This window comes from Stylophora pistillata, chromosome 13 (assembly GCF_964205215.1).
Source record: "Stylophora pistillata chromosome 13, jaStyPist1.2, whole genome shotgun sequence".
Classification (NCBI taxonomy): domain Eukaryota; kingdom Metazoa; phylum Cnidaria; class Anthozoa; order Scleractinia; family Pocilloporidae; genus Stylophora; species Stylophora pistillata.
This window is the reverse complement of record NC_142531.1, coordinates 499865-515062: the sequence shown is the minus strand read 5'-3', so window position 1 is coordinate 515062 and position 15198 is coordinate 499865. Positions and strand designations below refer to the sequence as shown.

The window sequence follows — 15198 nt, the reverse complement described above, 5'->3', positions numbered from 1 at the left end:
AGAGGTGTAAGACAGTAGAAGATTGTTGGAGTCAAGGAAAAGATCAATTCTTTTTCACTTTCACCACTTTGAGAGGGGTAACAGACTTCTCACAATACAATGACGACAGAAAGAAAGGTAATGGATTGTCAGACTTATGCAAAGAATAAATAAAATGCAAAAACAACTTTTTTATATGTGATTTTACACAGCAGACTTCATATGGCAGGGATGAAGGTTGATCAAAATTTTTTTTAAGTAAGATGACTTGTTTTAAGTAACCCAAGGTTTGAATTGTAGAATAAATGAAAATCCTACCCTTGAGATCTGTTGTAAAATGATCCCTCTGGGCAGTCATTTGGAATAAGCTCCTTATTCAGGTCATCAGACTTGATAGGAGTACACTCTTCATCAAAATTCTGATTCTTTCTTTGAAAACCATAGTCACTGCATAAAATTTAAAAACTAAATGAACAAACTTGTGTTTAAAGTAATATAAAATGTTTTACACTTTAAACATTTTTTCCTCTGCATTCCCATTTGCAATGATGAACTAGTGGTCAGAGCATTGCATTCTTAGAGGTAACCCTTGAATTACTGGTTGCATAACAGCACAGATCAAAACCTCATTAAGATTAGTAGTTAAATGTATGTTGGTTGCTAAATAAAAGAGAAATTCCAGGATAGACTAATAGTGGTTAAAACTTCCCACAAAAATTGCACTGCAATGAAACCTATGTAAAAAAAAAAAAGAAATTAGGCACGAAAAAAAAATTGAGGCCTAGAAAATTTTCCATTACCTCTCATACTCACCCAAAAATATCAAAATCATCAAATTTCAGTGATTCTCTGAAAAAGACCTTTGGTTATGGTTTTATACACCATGCAGTTACCATTACTATAGATACTGTCAGTAATGGAAATAAGTCCAAGTGTTTACCATGTAAAATCATCTCTACTACAAGGACAATTCCCTATGTTCTGAGGTCGATTGTAGTCTCTACCCATGTGGCAGTGTATGGTCCAATTCCTGGTCTCAAACTCCTGTTGCCGACCCAAAATACAGCCATCTTTGAAGGTGGAGAAGCCAGAAGAATCACAGACTGGACCTGAGATAAAAGTCGCAAACAAAGTACTGATCTAGCATCTTATTTAAGGGGCTGGATATTAGCCCTATGTCACTGTGTTTGCATTGACTAAGCATGACAGAGTTTAAAATTCATAAAAATTCCAAAAGAGAAAGAACAGCAATTTCAGTTGTCTTGACCAAACAGGCTTTATCATTAATGGATTTTTACTTCAAAGCCAAAATATAGCTCAAAACTTGTAAACACTTTCTCTGTTTTCATCTCCTTAAAATTACACCACTGCTGTGTTTTCAATTAGTATTTGTGTGGAAGTGAGACTCTATCTGATTGCTTGTGCTCTGTTGTAAGAGGCTATCTTTCTGCTGCTGCCTTTAACAAGGCAAATCCTGAAAAGAGCAAACCCAAAGTTTTTAGACAAAACTTGGAAAAAAAACTGTGAGGACAAACCAGCTGGAAAAAAAATTTATGAGGTCTCTTTATCTGAGTACCTACAACCTCTGACTAACAAACCCTCTCAGAAATTTCACCATACACAGAACACTGTCAAAATCATGCAAATGATTACCCCTCACCCATAATGTTTGTCATATTGAGATAAAACACTGTCCAGCTTTGAACACGGTTACGGCTGAAGCGGCTTCCAAGAACTAAAAAGACTGGTAGTCTCTCTCCAGGTTGAGTGACGATGTCACGTGCCAGGATGGCCACTTTAGGACTGAAGACATATGTGCTCCATGAAAACCCACCATCAGTACTATACCTGTGATTTGATTCAAATGTTACAATCTCATGTGCTTGGTAATGTGAGAACATCAGGGCTCCTTGTCAGCTGTATTGTCTGTCTGTGTATCTCTGTTTATTCATCTGTCTCACCTAACTGTCTGCCTTTCACCCTCTGCCTCCCTGCCTCCAACTGATTATCTGTGTACATGTCTATGTGTGTGCACATGTGTGAAAAGAGTATGACTGTCCTGTTTATCTAGGATCATAGAAAAATTAGGGCACCCAAAACTCTTCTTATATCATAATTATAATATTATAATCAATTAAATCAAAACTGTAGATGCCAGATCCAAAAAAAGTTGTTGCTGCTGATGATACCATAGCAAAATCACAACATAAGGTATTCATATTGTTACCGGTACTTACTTAAGTGACCTTGTGTAACGTCTGTATGGCACAGCAACAATAACTCCTCCATGATCTCCATATGTAAACAAGTACTTCCCTCGTAGAGCCTGATCATACAGGACATCAATAAAGATGTTTCTACATTGCTCTTGATAACATCAAACAATTACTTACTATTGATCATCAAGTAATGTCATATTATGCAGGGCTTGACACCAACGGTAGCCAACTAGCCACAGACTAGTAGAAATTTAGTTTTGACTCGTGGTTTTGGATTTCCACTAGCTAGTGAACAAACTGAAATCGTCGTAACATCTAAGATAATACTAGCTACTTGGCTAGTAAGTTGAAAAGTTAGTGTCGAGCCCTAATAATGGAAGACTACAAATCTAGGAGCATTACATATGAACCATAAACTTAATGGTTGAAAGGAATTTGACACAGATCTTTGGAAATGCCACAAATTTTAAATTATACATTCTTTAATTCAAGTCTTACCCTGTTCCAAATTACACCACCATCCGAAGACACAAACAGATCAGGATATATCTTAAGATTAGTGCTGGCCACACCTAGCATAACATAAATTGAGTATTATATTAAATAAGATGAAGGAACCTAGAATGTCATATATCAGTAGCCCTATTCATTTTTAACTCATCAGAAATTTCCTGGGAAGACATCTTAGAACCAAAGGCAGTCTGTGACTGCCCGTGCCTACTGTTGTAGAGTAAAAGAGAACTGTGGTGTAAAATGCAGAGGGGTTAATAAACAGCTCTTGTTGATGCCAAACTTGTGACAAAAGGAGGACTTGATTAGGGCAGAGTATGTACACTGGGCAATTCAGAGGCTTGGGACCGGGCAAGAAATTAATACGATAGGAACTTGCATTTTGATACATTTTGATACAAAACTTTACCATTTCCTACACTCTGCATATCGTGGCAACGGATATATCTATTCTTCTCCAGTCCGAAAGACTGGCTGTGCCACATTTTTCTTTAATTTCAATCATTTTAAAGCTCATAAAATAATGAACCACAAATTTATTCAAAAATTATTACATACCTAAAGCTAACACCAAACCAGGGGCCGACTTGCTGGAAAGCAAACGTTCTGATGGAGAAACACGATAGACAGCCCCATAGAGTAGATTCACATGAATGGAACAGCCTGGCTACAAAGTCAAAATAGACTTGATCTACTTATTGCTCAATAAATGTTACAAGCAATGTTCTGACAATTATTTACACAGCTGTAGCATTTTTTCCACAACAGTGACTCCACTTTTCCTTAAAAAACGTGAGTCTAACTATAATTTCTCCTCAGGCTCTCAACATCTACCAAACAACTGATGGGCTTTAACATTAACTTTTCCAAAGCAAATGGTGTTGTGATATAATATAAAAATATTTTTAACCATAATTGCAAAAGGAAAATCAAACAATTATTTCTTACTCCACCAGACCTAGTCTAGTGTGCTTACCATTACCATCACATCTCCCCAAACTTCCAACCAATCACACAGCATAATTATCACTATCACAACAAATATAATAATATTTACCAGATAACAATTTATTTTGACGCCACGGTTATCCACAGTTGGAGAACGTATCCGCTGCCACCTTCCACCATTGTTATAAGTGATAAGTGAGAGTAGATGTCTTCTACCTACTGGGCCTGGCGTTAACTGAGTGGCAACATAAACACCCCTTACAGATTTGATTCTATCCACGTCAACAAAAGCATAAGGCACTACAGTTCTACAAAAGGTAAAAACAAAACAAAGTTGATGGTTAGGAAGGGTACAAAATAGTCACTTACATATTAAAAAAATTTGCATCCAATTCAGACTGTAATCCAATTGTCTAATGATTAACAATTAGATTCTCGCTTAGCAGTCATCTCTCAATGGGCTACTTTTTAAATCACTTGTATGATTACAGACCAAATTGACTCCAGTTGCCCTATGTATTTAGCAATGAATTGTGTTCTTACCTAAGCCATGCAGATGAAACATCAGTATACGGATTGTGATACAGAACTCTTGGTAAGGACAACTGGTACTTGACACCAGATGAATCAGACTGATACATATTTGAAAGATTTCTCAAGTGGTTGATGACTACAAAAACCTGATCTTCCACCACATCAAACACAAAAAAGTCCTACAAAACCACAAACAAATGGGTACATCAAATGGTTGAATGGTGCTTCCTTTATTTTTTTTGATGCATCCATGTCTATCAATAAATATTTTCTCATACACATAAAATAAAATTCAAATGAAGAACTTATAAAATCCATTCTATAACTTGGTTAAATGTGACAACCATTACTGTGGCAGGTTAATTGAAACCCTTTCCAAAGTTTGAAGGAACAAAGTGTATTGTTGCAAGTATTCTCTGAGCAATTCTTTCATTTTCCCACTAAGTACCTTGGCATAACATTTTGATTCTAACTTAACATGGAAAAAGTCACTAATGAGCTTTGTTTGAAACTGTCCAAAACTGTAGGTATCTTGTCTAAAGTGAGACACTTTGTTAACAAACATATTCTTGTCATGCTTTATTACTCCCTTATCTATCCATTCCTCACTTATGGCGTCCATGTCTGGGGTTTAACCTTTCCCTCATTTCTAACACAATTATTTATTATCCAAAAAGGATGGAAAGGGAACTGTCAAAGTGAAGTCTTCTGCCCAAAATACACAACTCCTCTCCCCCCCCCCCCCCCAAATTGAACCTGGACTTCTCAATGTGGAATACTGTGTACAAACAACTACATGATTATAACTCTATACAATCACAACAATAAACAGAATCAAAATGATTATAAAGATGACAAGATTGCGCCCTAAAATCATAGGCAAGATTTGCAACATGAAGTGATACTCTCAAAAATCAATAATTCAACAACTGTTATTAGCACCTGATCATGACAGCAATATCACATATCATCAATACTGTAACAAGAAGCCTTTCACTCACTCTGCTTTCCTCATTAGTTGGGAATTTTGCCACTTTAAAGAACCCACGTTTCTTAGAAACTTTCAAGACAGAATGTTTATCCTTTGGTCTCTATAATGGAATAAAGTAAACTTACAATTAATGGTGACTTTGCCATATTTGAGACAAGGACTCTTGGACCGACACTTATTCAGTTTCCTACATAAATATGAAAAGCTTTTCAGTGTGTAAATTAAAGTTACTGTAACATTTAGATTGATTGATAGTAATTAAGTCCATGCATTAAGAGATATGAATGGGTGACTTGACTGTGGATGAAAAAGGGTGATTTATCAGGAATTTTATTTAACGTATGGATAGCAGGGCTTAATTGCGCCTGTATCGGGCACATTTGCCAATAAAGATTTCACTTCTGTAAGTAAAATTTCTGCATTGGTAGCGATTTTGTGACCATTTTACAGCCTAGCTTATAAATAAATTATATTTAACAGCCTTATGTCATACTTGTTACTGGTTGCTGCAGTTTTATCAAAAAATCCTGTGAAATTCAAGTTAAATATTGCACGACTTTTATCGTTGATTTCTTGCTGAGAAACATCACGAGTGCACTATTTCAGGAACTAAGTTGTGCAACACACATGAAATATCTAAGCAATCTTCGTTTCTAATTTGGGTTGTTTACTTTTGCGACTAAAATTTTTGAACTTGTGACTAAATTTGAGGAATTACTTCCAAATTGTGACCAAGAATTTTTTTAATTTGAAGCCCTGGATGGTAAAATAAAAATGACAATGTTATATAACCTACTGTAGCCACACAAAGGGAACAAAGAAACCATTCAGTTTAATGGGATTGATCTTCGAGTTACCAAAAATTGCTTAATATACCCTTAATAGTTATTTTCTTTCATGCAAAAACTTACTTACCAATTTGGTGGTATAGAACTGATAATTTTTCATCATCTCAAATTCATCCACATCTGTTGCAATGTTGATCGGTTCTTTTTTGCTTTCTATGTACATTTTGATAACTTTGGTTCTGTTATCCTTAGTATTTCCCGTAACTGGAAGTGAATCAACAGATAAGCGTCTGACATGAAATTCAAATAAAAATATAACTTATTGGTTCTGATCAATATATGTTATTTTCACAACTGAATCTGATAAAGTTGAGCCATAAGATAGAATTAAGTTAAGAATATATTAAATTCAGTTATATAAATTGAAAGAGAGAACTTGGGTTTAGAAAGGCAGCATTATGTAACTCAGTGTACATATTACCAAGGTGAAGCACGAGTGTATAATTCTTGATATGGTTCAAGAAGAAGCCCGAGGAAGAATAAGACTACACTAAATAATTGACTTCACCAGTAATTTAATGCTTAATCATAATAACAATCTTTTATTAGGAAGCTCCATCACAATAGTGGTTTACATAGAGGTCCTAAATACTAGATGTGTATTATATAAAAATACAATTAAAATTATATAAAAATTTGAGCTAAAATCGAAATATAAAAATGATTAGAACATATAAACTGCAAAGATTAATTTAAAAAAAAAAAACTTGATTATAAAAAGCAGAAAGAGACACTTCTCAAAAATTGGCAAGCTTACTGAGTTTCTTACAGTTCTCTCTAACTCATTAAAGTCTTTGAAAAAGTGATACTGTGAACCATGTTTTCCCCAATTATATTTGATTTTGGGGAGCTTTATAGTATTGTTATTGCACGTATTGTAGGAGTGCATATCACTCTTTCTTACAATATACAGTATCATTCAAACCATACTCACTTCGTTCTTGCAGAGACTTTTGAAATTTCTCAACAAAAATAACATCTGGTAAATCAATATTTTCCACTCCCCTGTTTAAACAAAAACTGAAGTTAATAACTGTTGGCCATATCCAAGATACACCTCTCCTCCGGCTTCCTCCTCCAGTAGTATAAGAGAGAGAGCGTGAATAGGTACACTGGAACCTCGATTTAACCAAGTGCCAAGGGACTGGAGAAATTGGTTTGTGATATCGAGGGTTTGTTATATTGAGGTTCTGTGGCAAACATTTTACTGTATCTTAAGCCAGGCGCAAACTGAAGTATCACCTGTTGTACCGAGGACTTTATCATACAGAGGTTCGTTAAATCGAGGTTCCACTGTACTGGTTCCATACTTACCAATTGAATGACTTAACATCTCCTTCTCGTTCAGCAAAGGATTTTCCCTTGTTTGATGACACATACAGCTGTCAAAGATGTTTCAAAAGACAAACAATTACAATGTGAGCTTTCAATGTGCCATACAAAAGTACAAAAAAGGAAACAGAAAGAAATTAATCTCTTTATTACACACTATAACATCAGACTAGAACTGGACAGCTAAAAGCAAACAATGCTTTTGATATGCACATTCAGTACGCTTTCTAACTTCTTTTCAAGTTTGAATTTTCCTCTTTTTTAGGCATAACCCAAAACTCAACTTAAAAATCTTATTTCAAAAGCTGCCTTGGAGTGAAAAAACATTTACTTCAAAATACAAAATATCCTTAGACTTTCCAATTCATACAAATCTTCATAAGGTAGAGGGAAAATTACTAAATGGCGACTGGCTAAGACAAAGAACATTTTTCATTAATTTTGCTAATTGCCCTGGGTAAAATTATGTGAAATTGAAAACATTGTAAAAGGCCTTAACTTTCCCTAAAAGCATTAGAAATATAATTTCATAGATGGCAAATGTCTTTTTAGCAGGGCTAGCTTCTTTATTTTGGCATTGTTTTTCAGAAATAATACATTCAGCTAATTTGTGTTTTACAGTTCACTGATTCAGTTTCCTCTTAAAATCAAGGACTAATATCACTTGTCTTTTCATACATCATATTGATCCTTGATTTTATTCTGCTCCATGAGTCAGAGATTACACAGACAAACAGATATCAAAAAATCAATAAACTCCTTTAAGATAAAACATATCATTATTATCAATATCTGTTGAAGCATAAAACCAGATACTGGTCACAGCTCCTCAATAACTGAATAACAATCTCAGATATCATTAAAGTAGTGAGCTCACAATTGGTTATAAAATTCAAATAATGCCGATAACATTATACTGTACCTTCTCAGTCGTGTTATCATATCCCATGACATAATTCGAGTTCCATGGATGAAAAGTGATATATGATGGCACCCAAGAGATTTTGTAGTTTTTAAATGTTTGTAAGTCATCTGTTCTGTGGAGAACCTTGTTTGCAACATCTGCAAAAATAGCCTGGTGGTAGAATTGGAAAAAAAAGTTAACTAATTAGCAATGCAAAGAGATAATTCCATTGTTTATACATATCTGTTCAAATATAATTATTTTTCCTTATAAAATTGAATTTAAAAACATGTCCTCTGTGTGCTTCAATCTTCACATTGACTAGCCACATCAAATCAAAACATCAGACCAGAACAATCAAACGTTACTTGTCTGTTCATATCAGCTCCAACTCATTAATTTTCATCATTTCAGGAAGCTGGTTAGGTATCCTAATATCTATAATTGTTTCTTATGCTTGTAAATCTCTTGGAAAGTTGTCAAGGGTACAATAAATCATGGTGTTCTTGTTGAGGCATTTTCAAATACACAATGAAATACTGTGCACAGAGACAAAAAAGCAAGGCACCTGCATTCAAATTGTTCTCCTGTTACTATCACGTAACAAATTTAGTGAAACTATTACCTTGTAAGATTTCACAAAAAGCAAAGAGGACATGAATTTTGATTATTCATTGAAATTTTATTCATCTCACAACACATTTCAATTCAAGCCTTAGCAAACATTTAAGAACTTTCAAGAATTCACCTTGACTAAAGTGAAAAATGTTTCTGTGTTTGCTTCCATCAAGCTATCAGCAGTTGCAAGCCAGCTCTTAGCTTGTACCTGAGAAAATTGCTATCATTAAACTCATCTCAGCCTCATAACCAGAGACAGGCGTGGCCGAGTGGTCAGCGTGTCGGACTCGCAATCCGTCGCTCCCGGGTTCGAGTCCCGCCCTGACCACTACCTGAATTTGTTTCACAGTGGCTCCGAGTTCAAATCCTCGGCCATGCTTGTAAATAGCCAACTGGTTTGCCTCCAGCCACTTGGGATTCTTAACAATGTTATGTTCAATTTGAATTCTTTGTTTATAGCCCACAATGTAAACTACTGGGTTACCAGTAATTGTGTTAGCTATTAAAGTTAATTTTCTTTTTTTTTTTATAACCGGTGCTAAGATAACAGAAGCTGAACCTGTAGCTTACAGTTCTTGTTGATGCTATGTCTAGAAAATTTCGAAATCGCGCTCGGTTGTGGAGACTCAAAGAGCTGATTGAGGTGGGTGTTTACAAAATCAGGATCAGATAGGATTGACAAAACCGGGACAGGATCGGACCGGATTAACAAATCCTGGATCAGATTGCATCCGATTGACAAAACCCGGACCAGATTCGAAAAAAATTGGAATACAGGTTGTAGAATTTCAAACAAATTCAATCAATTTTAGAGCAAGAGCGTACCTCATATTGGAGCTATCCGCTAGCCATACACAGTGTGAGTGCTAAGCCTCACGGGAGTTACAGGTGATGATGTAACAACACCTGCTAAGCAAGTGTTGGTCAACTGAGGCTGCTATGATTTGACCGTAGTTGATTGTAGTTGAAAATGAATATCCACAGACGTTCTAAAGCTCACAATACAAGATGTATAGTTGTTTTACGAGCGGACACGACCGTGATGGGAAAGTGGTGGTGTGTTACAATGCAAGTGGCGTATTGTGAAAGCGTTGCGAAAAGCAGTGTTACATTACAGTGTCGACCGTCAATTTTGAGTGCTCTATAAAACAGTGTCTGGCGTTCTATCAAAATGTTCATTATGATAATGATAATCTTTAATAATTGCTCCTAAAAAGGCTTTTCGGTAACTATTTACAATGATAGGTGAAGTAAGTTATAATAATGTTTAAATTTTAAAAAAACTATGTACAGTGTGCGAGGCTACAAATGTGTTTCTTACGGCATAATTATGTATAGTTTTCAAAATAATAAAGTATGTGAACTTTACGTGGTATAAATCATTCTTGAAGAGACAACATCATGATACAGCATGAATAAAAGAATATACAAAATTTTCTATATTTCTTTATGCCTGTTTAGGCAAAACAACCATACCTTTAGTGCAGTGAGTTGGGGGCACCTGTGGAATATCTTATACAAAAAAGAATCATTACAACTTTGCTTCACTGAGCTGTGAAAAAAGGTAGTCGTATTTCTATACAAAAACTTGATCATGAGATGTTACGTGACTACTTTGGTTGGAAATTTATGGTGATCCGATTTTTTTCGGATCCAGTCTGGGTTCTGTCAATTGGATGCAATCCGATCCAGGTTTTGTTAATCCAGTCCGATCTGTTCCTGGTTTTGTCAATCCGATCCGACCCGATCTGGTCCAGATTTTGTAAATGCCAGATTGAGGTTTGTGATCAAGCGAGTGAGCAAGCAAGGTTTGACTAGGAAAATTAATAAAAATACATGAGAAGAAGGGCCGAGCGATGATAAACCTACAAGACAGAATTTAAAGACTTACAAATGTTTTCCTGACTGTAGCAATGGCGCCGAAGCTTAAGTTAAGAGTGTAAGATTGGCAACGAAACCTTCAGGCTAGAGAATACATTGAAAAAATTAGCACGCTAACAAACTGTAGTGTTTAAATAGTTCTAAAAGACATGCATAAATGATAAGCTAACACAAAAATTTGCACGAGGAATCCTACAGAACCTTGCAGCTCACGAAATTCATCCTTGGTTAAAAAATTATTAGTGCTAAAATCAAAATTCCAGAAAATTCTACCCCTCTTTATGAGCATAACTAACACATCAAAATTAATGCAGTGAATAAATACAAATTTCTCCAAGATTAACATGCTTCAACAAAGTTTCAACTTGACTGACAAGCAACTGCCAGCATGCTTTTTTCCTTCCTTTCTTTCTTTCATTGGGGAGATATTTCAATACATCCTTTTCCATAGCACCTTTAGGGCCATTTGCCAAAAACAGAAGAGACAATGTTGGCAGAGAATTATCATTTGAACACTTAGTCAAGAGCACACAAAATTGAAAGCAATTTTAAGTGGTATAAATCATTCTTGAAGAGACAACATCATGATACAGCATGAATAAAAGAATATACAAAGTCATTAAGGCAGAATGATGAAAGATATCATTGCTGTTCACATACAAATGATAGCCAAGCTGATATTCCAGCTGGCACATGGCAAAGATAAACTCTTTATTATGTAATATGGCTCCATATTGTCTACCGCCAAACTTTCCCTTTTGGACTGCACACATAATTATATTTGTTAGACATCATGCCAATCTGATTTCATTGATTTAAATTTTAAGATTCCCAGAGCCAACAGTGGGTCTAGAAAAACAGCAAAAAATTATTATTTCTGGCCCTATTGTGGTTTGAAAGGTTAAATATTTACCTAAAGGATATAATCTTCGATAAATGACAACAGTTGCACCCATTGAAATGATTGGAGGTAGTCATACATTAAAGATAATCAGGAAATTTTATGAATATAATTACTTGTACTGACTTTCAAAAAATGGAATTTAAAATTGAAGGCGACCTTAACTTGCCATGCTACTGATAAAACTCTGAAAACTGTTTAAATGCACTAAAGACAAAGGCATTTGTTGCCTTGAATAATATTCAATTTCATTATAAAACTGTCAAACGCACATCCATTTATCATCAAAAAAAAGGTACGCGCATTTGATCTAAAGGGAGAGGCTTGATAAAATAAAAGCGGTACGGTTCTGGCGAGTACTTGAAAACAATATTCATTCTAATTAATTATGCAAACAGCAACCACATCATGTCCAACTGTTAAGATCATTTAAAAAACACAAGGGAAATTGTGGTTTTGGTGGACTCCAACGCCTTCCTCGTATCCTTAAACTACCGTTTTAAACACTTCCCTAGCTCATGAACTGAAGTGAGATAAAAACATTGAGGCTGTTCATAATGCCAACGGCATGGGAGAATTAGGCACACAAACTGCGCGATGTCGAACAATTGTCTATTGCGTTTTAGTGACAAAATAAATAGCGTCAATTATAAAAGAGTTCCCCATCAAATTATCACAAAAGAGGGGAAACATCTGCATAAAAAAAGACCCTCGCTGAAAAATATCCCTGCTGAAGGAAAGATTAATGAAACGACGCAATCAAACCGGTACATAAAGCACGTACACTTACACATATTCGACCATCTACTTGAAATTATTTCATAGTTCAAATGACATGTAAAAAGTACACTTGACGTGACAAACACGCGCAAAAACAAAACACAAAAACGAACAGTCTACGGATCGCAGCAATGCGCAAACAAATCGCAGTTCCATTGACACCTCATAGCAAACGTAAGTCTGGCCTACGTAAGTGCTGGGGACACGTGGTCAGACCACAACAAAGTTTACCAACACTATCATAATATGAACAAAACACGGGATATTATAAAAGTGAAAATCGTTTCCCTCACCAAGGTAGGTTCAACTTTGCTGAAATATATCTGGTCAATCACAGCCGTTAAATTGTTCGCGTTTGTAAATTCTGCCTTCGTAAAGTTCCTTCCATAATTGGTCGACACGTACACTGGGTTCGAAGTTTTACCTGGAGGCTTTGGTTTTTTGGCAAGCAAAAATACAAAGTGTTCCTGTTTCTTACTCTCAGGCCAATACATATACATCTCGTCGTAGGAACCTAGAGGTTGCTGAAAGGAAAAGTAAAAAAAAAAAAAAAATGAAGGATGAACGCGTCGACTTAATTTAAATATGCGAACAGTGGTTTATTGGGAGAATGCCCAGAGCAAGCGGCTTATCAGCAACGTAAAGCGGTCAGAAATCATATAATCAAAGTTTAAACTCACGTTCGTAGTATCTATTCCAGGCGGTGAATCCCGACGAAAGCGGCTTCTGATGTGTTGTTCTTCCAAGTCATGACTGGTTTCTACAAATAGTTCATCACTAGCTTGCCGCCGTATTATGCGCACTCCTTCTGGTAAAGTCAGTGACGATGTACCTTGCTTGAAAAGATTCCTTGGCGCTCTGAACGGGCGAATACAGCTTACAAGAGCTGGTAGTAATGCAATGAAGACGAGACAACAGAGAATTTGCCGACGGCAAGCCATTTTGACTGTTGAGTCACCCTCCTAATAACAACAATAGTTTCAAGGGCTCAAAGGAGATCGAGGCACGCTGCAGGGGGTATAGAGGTTGACAAGTCGCCTCCTAATTACTCGGCTGAGACTTATTGTCTGTTGTCGCCAATCGCGAAAGTAGAGACTGTTTCAGTATGGGTCGTCACTCATGCGCAGCTCAAGAACATTCTGAGCGAGCTGAAAACAGGAACTCCAACGGTCCTTTTGATAATAAAACCAAACCGGAAGTTGGAATCATTAAAACGGAAGCTAGGACCCTAAAAACCTCACGTCCACAGCAAATTCTATCCCTTAGGTGTCAGGAGAAGAGTTTATTTCTAATCCTGTAATTCTACGAGCAACAAAAGTTGTTTTTTGTAGTGTGACTTCATTCTAATGGAGAAAATCTATCACTCTTCAAATAGAAGTGACATTTGCATTAAAGACAATTTCTTCGTTTCTCTAGTGTAGTCTAGCGAGCCAATTTTCGTGTAATGGGGAAGGATTAAGATCGAGATTTTAATCCATATTTCCTTTTCGTTTTCGGTTTAAAAAAGCGATGTTTTACCTTTCCTATAGAAATCAATATTCTATATACATTCCCTTCCAATTTTAGTGTTATCGCTGACTCCGCTATCAAGATCGATGTCCCGCTGTTCCGAACCGTTTTGCGCGAAGAGCTTTTGGGATTACAGCAGTTTACTTTACGAAATGAAACGAAATTGTACTATTTTGCGAAACGAAACGAAACGAAACGAAATTTTGCGAAATGGCGTTTTTTCGCCTTTATTTAGCCTTTATTCTTGGCCTTTATTCTTCGTCCGAAACAAAATGTTTCCACCAATAAAATGATCAATATTTTTAAGAGCCTGCTCGCCTCTCATTTTATTGACCATAGTAGAATTCGTTTCGCAAAGTAGTAATTTTGACAGAATTACTATTTTGCGAAATGGCGTTTTTTCACCTTTATTCAGCAAATATGTCCTCTTCGTCCGAAACAAAATTTTCTTTCGGGCAAAGAGGACATATTTGCTAAATAAAAGCGAAAAAACGCCATTTCGCAAAATAGTAATTCTGTCAAAATTACTACTTTGCGAAACGAGTACTATTATGGTCAATAAAATGAGAGGTGACCAGGCTCTTAGAAATATTGATCATTTTATCAGTGGACACATTTTGTTTCGGACGAGGAGGACATATTTGCTAAATAAAAGCGAAAAAACGGCATTTCGCAAAATAGTAATTCTGTCAAAATTACTACTTTGCGAAACGAGTTCTATTTTAGTTAATAAAATGAGAGGTGACCAGGCTCTTAGAAATATTGGTCATTTTATTAGTGGAAACATTTTGTTTCGGACGAGGAGGGCATATTTGCTAAATAAAAGCGAAAAAACGCCATTTCGCAAAATAGTAATTCTGTCAAAATTACTACTTTGCGAAACGAGTTCTATTATGGTCAATAAAATGAGAGGTGACCAGGCTCTTAGAAATATTGATCATTTTATCAGTGGACACATTTTGTTTCGGACGAGGAGGACATATTTGCTAAATAAAAGCGAAAAAACGGCATTTCGCAAAATAGTAATTCTGTCAAAATTACTACTTTGCGAAACGAGTTCTATTTCAGTTAATAAAATGAGAGGTGACCAGGCTCTTAGAAATATTGGTCATTTTATTAGTGGAAACATTTTGTTTCGGACGAGGAGGGCATATTTGCTAAATAAAAGCGAAAAAACGCCATTTCGCAAAATAGTAATTCTGTCAAAATTACTACTTTGCGAAACGAGTTCTGTTATGGTCAAT

The 15198-nt window shown here is 35.8% G+C and overlaps 1 protein-coding gene and 1 long non-coding RNA gene across 3 annotated transcripts in view; one reads left to right on the top strand and one right to left on the bottom strand.

The window, feature by feature from the left end:
* Positions 1-13386, bottom strand: part of LOC111339637 (uncharacterized) — a 36532-nt gene extending 23146 nt beyond the window's left edge. For both annotated transcript variants that reach the window (XM_022946336.2, XM_022946337.2), the window contains exons 1-15: positions 13126-13386; positions 12739-12969; positions 8284-8436; positions 7344-7411; positions 6964-7034; positions 6097-6233; positions 5192-5281; positions 4200-4369; positions 3766-3964; positions 3267-3375; positions 2697-2770; positions 2217-2305; positions 1640-1827; positions 920-1088; positions 298-426 (exon numbers count right to left, since the gene is read on the bottom strand). In XM_022946336.2, the coding sequence (XP_022802071.1) occupies positions 298-426; positions 920-1088; positions 1640-1827; positions 2217-2305; positions 2697-2770; positions 3267-3375; positions 3766-3964; positions 4200-4369; positions 5192-5281; positions 6097-6233; positions 6964-7034; positions 7344-7411; positions 8284-8436; positions 12739-12969; positions 13126-13386 (2138 nt within the window). The remainder of the gene's footprint in view (positions 1-297; positions 427-919; positions 1089-1639; positions 1828-2216; positions 2306-2696; positions 2771-3266; positions 3376-3765; positions 3965-4199; positions 4370-5191; positions 5282-6096; positions 6234-6963; positions 7035-7343; positions 7412-8283; positions 8437-12738; positions 12970-13125) is intronic.
* LOC148717205 (uncharacterized) lies at positions 12418-13856 on the top strand. The gene is made up of 2 exons (XR_015994405.1): positions 12418-12742; positions 13146-13856. It is a non-coding gene; the product is annotated as an uncharacterized LOC148717205 (long non-coding RNA).
* Positions 13857-15198: the final 1342 nt, after the last annotated feature.